The following is a 10006-nucleotide window of genomic DNA, read 5'->3' as shown; positions in this document are numbered from 1 at the left end:
AAGATACGTGGTTAGACATATAGATGGATGCATAGATAATAATGTACTTCACTCACCCAAGTGCTGCTGGTCCAGGGAGAAATATGCGCTTATGTGAGTGGACTCCTACCTGCAGCAAACACATGCTGTGAGTTGTTCGTGATCGTCGACACCATGCCCGTCGTGTGTCTTGCTCGTGCGCGGGGCCAAGAAAGCCAATTAATAATTTTTCTTTCTTGTACGAACGCAGAATATCAACTCAGCCACTTAAATTGTCATAATCGGATAATATTTTTATTGTCATCATCATCAATAATAACAATATTGACGACAATTAATGCAGCAGAGCAGCAGTTAAATACGTAGAATTATATCAGGCATAAATATTGCGGTTATAGATGGGCGTTCCGTTCGTTAGGCGGTCCTCGCCGCGCGGAAGTTACGATGCAGTAGACCTATAAAATCTTGTTTTAGCGGCGCAAACGAACGAAAGTTGTTTCTATGTGTCACATCGCATTTCGTCTACGTCTTACAAAGAATTCACGGAATTAATTGATGTTACCCACCGCAGGTTTTTTTGCTAGATTTGATTGCCCTTTCCATGCTCATGGTTTCTGCCAGCGACCCTTTTGCCATTTTAAACATGCCAAAGACGATCTCCTATGCCTATCGCCGAACCGGAAGCGAGCAGGTTAGTACTGTGGTGAATTTTACTGTCAAGTTAACTGAAAGTTGCAGCTATGTTTCAAACATTTTATTGGCATTTGTAAGCTTTTCAGACTTAAGAACATCAAATAATGAATCACATTCTCTGTAGGCATATAAGACTGTGTCTCTCTTTAGGCCTGATATAGGAACCTCACAAAGCATTACTTGATAAAGGCTTTTAAACCATGGACTTGGTGTATACTGCTTTTGTTGTAAAATCACTGTTGGGCCTAAAATATTTGGTCCCTTTCTTGTTTTCAGGGCCTGAAAAAGTTCCCCCTCCCCTAAAGAAAGGAACCCATCATAAACTATATGTAGCTTCAGAGAAGGATCCTTGCTTTTTGGAGCTGGAACGGATAAACAAAGAGATTGAGACTGTCAAGTGTGAAGTGGAGAAGGAACAGCGGAGGTTATCTCGCTACAAGACTCTTCAGGAAGACATTGTTGGTAGCTGCTCAAGCAAAGCTTTGAATCCCCACAATGGCTCCAAAGGTAAAGAGTGTAATGCCAAGAATGTCAGTTCTGCTCGCACACCAGTGTCTGCTGTAGTCCATACACCTGGTAGCAAGTATGTGGTGGATAGCTCACGGCCAAGAACAGATTTGGAGTACGACCCCTTGTCCAATTATTCTTCGGACCTAAAACCCAGCAGTGCTGCAGAATGCAGAGTGCAAAACTGTGGTCAAGAAGTGACACCAAGTCTTAAAAGGATGAGGGAGAACCTTGGTGAAGACCAAAGGAGGGCCAGACCTGAAGAAGATAACTCTGATGATGATGGAGTTCTTGTAATAGATATTCCTCCTTTGGAGGAAAGCCGAAAGAGGTCTAGACCCCCAAAGTTATGTAGTGCAGTCCCAACGGTATTGAAGGAAAATTCTGAATGTATCATATCTGTATCCTCCCTGCCTGAATTGTGTGATGTTCCAGTCTTTGAAGCAGAGATCTCCACATGTAACACTGCCTGTGTGAAATCAGAAGGGCATCACTGCACTGACATTTCACCTGCCACCGATGCCAATACATCTGGGAAAACCTACATCACAGATGTGTTTGAGGATATATCAAAGTGTCTAGAAAATCTCAGAAGTGAAAGTAAAAAAAACAATCATTTGCCAGAACTTGAGCCTATTCTAGGAAACTCAAGTTTTTGTGCTTCCGATTCCAGAATGAATTTCTCTCCTGCAAATGATGGAACTGTACCAGGTGATCAGACAGGAGTGCAACTGAGCTCCATGGAGACCCAAAGTATGCTTTCTAATCCTTCTGAACAAGGGAGTGGTGTACAGCCGAAAACGACTACATCCCGTGTTCTTCATGAAAGTAGTCCCCCTGTTCCCTCACCTGTCACACAACAACCCAATGAGCAGCAAGGCTTTGAGCAGGGAACCCCTCTTGATGAAAACTCACCTGTGCTGCATGTGTCAGTGGTGCCTTGTGCTCGAAAAATGGCAGCACAATTATATTTGACCGGAAAGGCTGATCACCAGAGCAGTAGTCAGTCAGCAGTTCCCACCCACCAGCATGAGCAACATGCAGTTCCTCATAATATTGTATATGAGCCAGTTCCAGGACCTTCCATAAGCACCTCAAGGGCAATTTCCAGTACATTCAATCTATCTGCTTCAGTGTTTGATGAAACCAGAATACAAGAAATTGATCAAACTAACAAATCAAATTTGAGCTCTGAGGAGGAATATTTGGACATGGAATTTTCGGACAGTGACCCGATGGAAGAGTGTTACAGGATATTCATGGAAGCCAACCAGACAGAACCAGCGGACCCAGTTCCAAGCAATGTTTCTGTAAGTCCTAGAACAACCTCCAGCTACAACGGGCCATGTCATATGCTGAAATTCCTCTTCTCTTTGTCAGGTTGAAGCTGTTGATCTAGACCGGTCAGAGATGAAGAAACCCATCCCTGTGCCAGGCTCAAAGAAAAGGGTTGCACATGTGTCCAAGCATGAGGTACAGCAGGTTGACTGTGTGTGAACCATAATCTCAAGATGGAGGCCAGTGAATAATGTACAAATCACTGATCAGTACTTTTCCCATTGGATCTGAACACATTGCCTGATAATTTCATGGGGGAATCTTTGATTTTCATGTTACATTGCTAACTAACCTCAAAAATTGGATTTTTACATTTAAGTAAGGCTGTAAAATGAGTTCTGTTTAGAGTTTGTGATTAAATTTCCATGATGCTGTGGTTCTAGAACCAGCTTTGTTTCCTTGCATGTTTCTATAGTAATGCCCAGTGTGATAAATTATAATAAAGCAAGTATCTGCTAAACTGAGGCACTGGGCTCTACGCGGGGGCTGGGTGTGATTGTACAGTTTGTAAATAACTTGCAGTAGACAATGAATCGTAATTCAGGATTCTGTGGGTTTGCTCTACAGGTAACTAAAACCAGGCCACAGGTGATGGTTCCGTTCCAAAGAGCAGTTCCCTTGCTAGCAAACCCTCCCAAACTGCAGCAGTTGCAGCAGAAGGCCGCTGTACTGACCGCTGCCGTCAAAGGCGGGCAGGCCTATGTGGCAGCCACCAGTGGACAGAAAAAACAGGAAAACCTGCCTTCTGCTCCTTTGCCAATTCCTGTTCAACCAAGTAAGTTTTAGCGTTTTTGTCCCTACTGCAGGATTGACTTGAAACCTTGAATGGTCGCTTCGCTCTGAAGTAGTGAATCGCTTGGAACTCGGGGTGCCACCACATCACCACTAGCTACTAGTAGTGAATCGCATAGCACAGTGGGAACCACAGCATCACCTCAAGCTGCTAGTAGTGAACCGCTTGGCAGTCACAGCCGCCGCATTGGCTGCAAGCTGCTAGTAGTGAACCGCACAGCAGTCGGAGCCGCCGTATCAGGCACAAGCTACTAGTAGGTTGCAGGGAGCCCATGATTAGCATACTGCCTTTTAAATACGTTTATTTAACTTTTTGCCTCGTGTTGCAGACCCCCATTCCGCTAATTTGGTATTCTGCTATGCCTGGCCTTTTTGTTTTGACAGCACAATATGTGATTTAAAGTTGTACTTGTCTGGATGGTATAATTGCGCAGTAGTAGTTCAGTACTTTCTCTCTCTTTTTTTTTTTTTTATTTTGGCGTGAGTAAAACTCAAACCCTGCACTCCCAACTTTTGCCTCACCAGCCTGTCTGAATATCCTGCCAGTTGGAGCTGCCCTCCAGTGGGGCAATGTGCACCTTATCATTCCGGATGGTACCATTGCTCTACCCCTGACTCAAGTTCCAACACCACCCACCACCCCATCTGCTCCACCCACTGTACCTGTGCCTCTGCACACCACCCTGACCCATGCCAAGGTTGACCGTCCAATGATGCATGACATTTATTGCCCATACGTACTGTATGTTCATTATGGTTGTATAAACATTGCGTATGTATGTGGCCTCTCACAGCCAATTACAGTCAAGCGAAAGTCAAAGTGCCGCCCAGAGGCCAGTAGCAAAGTTCCGCATGATGTTCGACAGCGTTATGTCAACTTATTCGTTGAGGAGTTCTTGAGGACATCCTTTACTGTTCAAGATGCCTTTGAAAAGGTCTGGGCCTGTGTCATTTCTCGTTGGTCATGCTGAACAAAACATGATTTTCTTCTGTAACTGCTTAAGGGAATATCCAGGTGTATCCAAGCTGACCCCAGTGTTTAATGCTTTGGTTTAGGCACTGGCAGAGGAAAAGACCATTTATGACAGAAGTGTCAACAAGCTCAAGTATCTGAGTATAGCTGTAAATGTACTGAAGAGATTGAAGAACCAGAGTACTCCCCCTGCCAAAGGTGTGTGCGTGCGTGTGTGTGTGCGTGTGTGTGTGTGTGTGTGTGTGTGCGTGCGTGCGTGCATATCTGTCTGTCTCTATGTATCTGTGTCCGTGACTTGAAAAAGCACATCAGCTTATTTACAGGAGTAATTTAACATATTTGCATTTTTAAGCTGTCAGTAAACTTGAATATTATTCATTCCTGTAAAGGAAGTGTGTTCTCAGCCAAAATCTGACATTGACAAGAGAGTGTTATTACATGCAGCTCATCTGGTTTCAGATAGTGTTGAATCCAATATTCCTGGATCAAGAGGCCATGTTTCTTTCAATCCTCTAGTTCTGCAGGCTAATGGTAAGAGCCAAGAATGAAACGAAACTTTTTTTTTTTTTTCTCCATTCAAACTTGTATAATATATATGATGATCCATGTAGCATTTGTATTAACTTCATATCACACTTTTTCCCCCAGACCCAGGAGAGGCCAATTTGTACACACAGCTGAAAGAACATGTCTTGTCTGAAATACTGCTGAAGGAGAACAATTACCCCCTCACCCATCCAGAGATACCTGGAAAAGCCATACAACAGGGGAGTATTAGAAAAGGAAGCACTGACCGTAAGTATGGATGGATGCATGCATGGATTGATTGATTGATGGTGCCTAATATTGACTACTGTAGACACCCTTGGATATTAAAGCTGTTTAACTCTTGAAAGTGCATTTTGAATTTCACGGATGTTGCCATTGAAACAGCACTGAAGAGGATCTGCTGTCGATGTGGGGCTACATACTCGGTCAGCCCGAGCGGGATCCACACCAGGAAAGAAGAGTGTAACTATCACTCGGGGAAAGTGGTGCAAAACAAAGGCAAGTCATTCTACTGGGTGTAGGTCACTCATTTGGGGTCCATTTGGGGTCCTAACGTGGGGGCCCTGCCCGCGCTAACGTGGGGGCCCTGCCCGCGCTAACGTGGGGGCCCTGCCTATACTTAAGCATGATTATGCTGTTGACCGAACTGGACAGTAATCAAAGCATACCAAATTTGATGGCTTGGGGCCAAAATATGCCTGTTTCATGTGGCATCTGAGAATTTGTTCCCAATGCAGCAGTCATTGCAGAATGTACACACCTGTGTTCCAGTGCCTGGTGGTGTAGAAACGTGCTATAGCTGCTGCGAGGGGGCCATCGGGACCCCGGGCTGTCAGGTATTCAAGGTAGTTCAGCGCTCTGCGAGTAACCTGCCTTAAGGTTCTCTCTGTGCTGTTAATTCCTTGACGTTCCCTTGTGCCGTTGCAGCTGCATGTGCATGATGCGGTCAGCATGGATGGCTTCGTGAGCAGCTCTCCCAGAACCCCCACAGAGATTGGGAGCCCGGGTGTTTTTGCATTGAACTGTGACGTGGTGAGTATCGCTACTTCAGCTTCTTTCCATGAAGGTCATAGGTCACGTTTGCGAGGAGCATCTTTAGGGAACCCTTATCTAGGAACCTTAGGAAATCAGACATTTAAAAAAAGGCTTTCTGTTCTGGCAATTGGCAGAGCTTGCAGTCCTTTGCAATCCACCTCTGCCCTCCATTGATACTAATCGGGTGTCGTTAACCCTTTAACTTTTAGTGCTTTTCGCAGGAGTTTTGTAGTTCAGACTTTAACAATTTGCTATGAAGTGCTACATCAAATGCCTGTACATCCAGTTCATGTTCCAGGAGCACGGCTGCTCACAATGAACTTGAAAGTGAATGTCTCTGCATTTTTTTTTGCTTTTGTTTGTTTTGGAGATGCATCGATTTTGCAATTTGTGAAAATGCGTGGGACTAGCCGATATTGATTTTTGCTGATTCAGGTTTTCTTTCCAATAACTATAATTGACAGTATATACAAAAAAAAAAAAAAAAAAATGCAAAATTTTATTTTCATGATAAAAGAAATTGTTGAACTTTACAATTTTACAATTTCCCCCAAACATCTCTAAGTTACAGGATCTCTAACGTAAAGAAGTCTCATAATAAAGTGCTCTGTGACTGGAAAGAGGTACAAAAAAATTAACTGAAAAAGTTAATTGGTGCAACAGATTTAAATAACAAAACAAACGTCAGTTACTTGTTTTATTTTCCAGTATGTTTAAATTCACCAGATAACACAACATTCTTTTTTCTTTTTTTTAAATCTTTAATACTCATCTTAAAGCTCAATAGGTTACCTTCAGATAGCTGGAAGAGAATAGTACACTTCAGTTAATACGTGCAGGGTAATATTAATACCAACATCGCATCTTATGCACATACAGTTCTTACATTGCTAGTGAGCTAGATTAAGATCAGGCTTTTTCATACCTTCATACTATACTGACTATAGCACAGGGCATTAGAGTAAAAATGTTTTAGCGAAACTATCATAGGAAAAAAACCTTAATGATTATTCCTTTTCAACATTACCTAGTATATGTTTTAATAATCAGTTTAAAGTTCACCTCTGAAGTTTCACCACATTTTCACAGTGGTTCCCTCACGGTTTACTTTGGCTTTACATGTGTTACAAATTAGTCTTTGTGTCGCCTTCCCTCACAGTGAGGAACTTCCTCACGAACGACATGTTAGCGTGTGGCTGTGGGTGTGCTCGCGGCTGTGGGTGTGCTTATGACGTGGTGTATGTGTTAAACGGAATGGTTTAGTACCAGAAATGAATGAGACTGATTGGCCGGTCTCTGGTCTGGGCCAAACATGCTGAAAATTGTCCGATTCCGGTCGCTGGCCAATCGATCGGTACATCTCTGGTTTGTTTGTATTTACCCATGCGGCATACTCTGCCTAATTGGCATTATCTGACCTTTCATAGTGCTACACCTCCCAAGGTCTGGAACTGCTCAGGGTAACTGTGGTCAGCTCAAACCTGCAGGTGATCTATGATGCCTTTGTTAAACCTGACAACGAGGTCATTGACTATAACACCAGGTACAATTCATTCAGAGGTTTTTACTAATAAGCACATAGTCACTGGATTAATCCAGACCTGTTAAGTGAGGTGTCCACAGGTTTTCTGGAATAAGTGAGGAGGATGTGTCCAGTGCCAGCCTGCCTCTTCGGGATGTTCAAAGTGTACTGCTCAGCTTTATCAGTGCTGACACCATCCTGATTGGCCACAGCTTGGAGAATGATCTCTGTGCACTCAAGGTGAGTGTGGAAGTGCTTTAATGTGCTAACTTGGGTTTTGGATGTTTGGAGTTGCCACTTACCACTGCCTGTTGTCATTTGGTATGTCTTTCATAGACTTTTCACTTGTGACATTGCCACTGGCTGTGCTTTTGGCTCATTGACCACACTGCTGTCGTGACTCGGCCACTGGCTGTGCTTTTGGCTCATTGACCACACTGCTGTCGTGACTCGGCCACTGGCTGTGCTTTTGGCTCATTGACCACACTGCTGTCGTGACTCGGCCACTGGCTGTGCTTTTGGCTCATTCACCACACTGCTGTCGTGACTCGGCCACTGGCTGTGCTTTTGGCTCATTCACCACACTGCTGTCGTGACTCTGCCACTGGCTGTGCTTTTGGCTCATTCACCACACTGCTGTCGTGACTCTGCCACTGGCTGTGCTTTTAGCTTATTCACCACACCGCAGTGGACACTGCTGTGGTTTTCCCTCATCGGCTGGGGCATCCCCATAAAAGACAACTCTGCAGCTTGGTTGCAGACCATCTCCGTCGAATCATTCAGGAGAGTGGTAGGTTCACATTGCTTAAGTTTCATAAAACCACCCCCCAAGCTTTAAATATTAAGTTTATGAGATGAGATTTAAAAATTTTAATATTAATATATTTGAGTTTGTAACGCTTATTAAAACACTCCAGTGTATATTCATTTGTTCTTGATGCTGATACAAGTTTTGCTTGATCCATCTGGTCTTCAAACATTTATGTACGCAGCACATGCAGTGATGCTCATTCCACATGCTGTGTGATAAACCATCACGAAGCTAACCTCACATCAAGTATTAGTAACAGGTATTACTAGCATGCTTGTAGTAACTAAACTAGACACAGTACAAACTAAAGCTGGCATTAGTTTAGGATGTTAGTTGGATGGCATTTTAAATAAAGCACACAAGATCACAATGCACACCTAAACAAAGGGGTGTTGAGGAAATATTTTAATGTTAGAGGTACTTCCTGGTGCTAGGCGCTCTTTATGCCAGCTGTCCATGCAGAAAGCTATTTGAGCCAGCAGATCCTGTTCTCCTGAGCAGCTTCTCTTGCAGTCGGTGGCCATGACTCTGTAGAAGATGCTACGGCCTGCATGGAGCTGATGCTGTGGAAAGTGAAGGAGGACTCTAAAGTGAAGAGGTGGTGACTGGAATAAAGTCTCCATTATAAACCTCCCTCCATGTATTCCAGAGCCATGGCATTAAACTAAGAGTCGTGTTTCTGTTTAGAGGGGCATCCTGAACAACTGTCAGTTATCCAATGGGCTTTATTTTTGTTTGATGGTTTTATTTTCTTGTCCTTTTGTTCAAGTTTTCCTCCTTTTTTGGCATCCCTAATTGTCTATTTGTGCCCTTTGAAAGGGCTAATATGTATCTAGGCATTAACTCACTAGAAATTAATTCTTTATATGTACCTCTCCTGGGACTGAAGGAAAGTAAAAGCATACAAAACAATTGCAGACTTGAGCTGTTTTTTGACACGTGCCTGACAGATTATGAACCTGCTCTTGTATTTCAAGGCCTGCACTGGCGATTACATTGGATGACAATTTTTTTTCCAAGACATTTGCTGCTTAAAAATTGGTTATTTCAGCTTTACTGTATAACATAGGAATTTGAAGAAACATTAACTTTTGACTATATTATGTTTAATTACATGATAATGCTGATACGTTGTGTTAGTTCAGCTGCACTGTTTTGCCACTGTTTATCTATACTCCATGCTTCTTATGCCAGTCTCCAACAATAGTCGACCAGCATTGATGGGTTCCAATTAGCCTGATACTGTTTCTCACTGGTCACAATAACCTGGCGAAACCTTTCACTATATGCTTGTCACTAACTACACCAAGATCAGCCATTGTTGCGGGTCATGCACACAAACCAAAGCCATGATCTGAGATTACAGCCTACTTGAAGTTTGTGAAATGTTCTGAAACAGAAATTTCCATTCCCTGTGATGGCAGATCCTAACCTTTTGCTTTTGACAAGCCTCAAAGATCTCTGACCTATGGCCTGTACTACAAGCGGGGTTACTGGCTTATTGTGGTAAGTTGTCAGATTTAACGTAGTCTGGGCAAAATGTAAGAACAAATATGAAGTCCATTTAAACTGTGGTACCTTAAATCTGACAAGTTACCCCAATAAGCCAGTAACCCCGCTTCGTAGTACAGGCCACAGGTCTCTTAATTCTGACTGTTATCGGAAATGAATAGCCTGGCATAAACAGTTCAACACCTGGATCAATGATATTTTCTACATTGTGTTACGATCTTCCTCTGCTTCACCTAAACTGGTTCTGGCAAACTGTCATCATGCAGCACTGCTCTCATGGCTGAAGGCAGATTGG

The 10006-nt window shown here is 43.2% G+C and overlaps 1 protein-coding gene across 6 annotated transcripts; it reads left to right on the top strand.

The window, feature by feature from the left end:
* Positions 1-186: 186 nt before the first annotated feature.
* On the top strand, positions 187-9111 carry LOC111839664 (RNA exonuclease 1 homolog). 6 transcript variants are annotated; one of them, XM_023803763.2, is made up of 17 exons: positions 187-670; positions 949-2489; positions 2560-2652; positions 3085-3292; positions 3835-4007; positions 4104-4244; positions 4366-4480; positions 4727-4813; positions 4931-5077; positions 5216-5329; positions 5603-5676; positions 5759-5863; positions 7294-7409; positions 7490-7628; positions 8058-8178; positions 8381-8458; positions 8713-9111. In XM_023803763.2, exons 1-16 carry the CDS (start codon positions 535-537, stop codon positions 8413-8415), a joined length of 3345 nt encoding a protein of 1114 aa, XP_023659531.2. In that variant the 5' UTR covers positions 187-534; the 3' UTR covers positions 8416-8458; positions 8713-9111. The 6 variants fall into 6 exon arrangements, 4 of the variants coding, with proteins under 4 accessions (XP_023659531.2, XP_023659529.2, XP_023659528.2 ...); XM_023803761.2 differs by lacking the exon at positions 8381-8458 and having other exon boundaries at positions 188-670; positions 5603-5667; XM_023803760.2 differs by lacking the exon at positions 8381-8458 and having other exon boundaries at positions 189-670.
* Positions 9112-10006: the final 895 nt, after the last annotated feature.

The sequence above is a fragment of the Paramormyrops kingsleyae genome, chromosome 23 (assembly GCF_048594095.1).
Source record: "Paramormyrops kingsleyae isolate MSU_618 chromosome 23, PKINGS_0.4, whole genome shotgun sequence".
Lineage (NCBI taxonomy): Eukaryota > Metazoa > Chordata > Actinopteri > Osteoglossiformes > Mormyridae > Paramormyrops > Paramormyrops kingsleyae.
The sequence above is the reverse complement of the archived record's forward strand: the minus strand, read 5'-3'. Positions and strand labels throughout refer to the sequence as shown.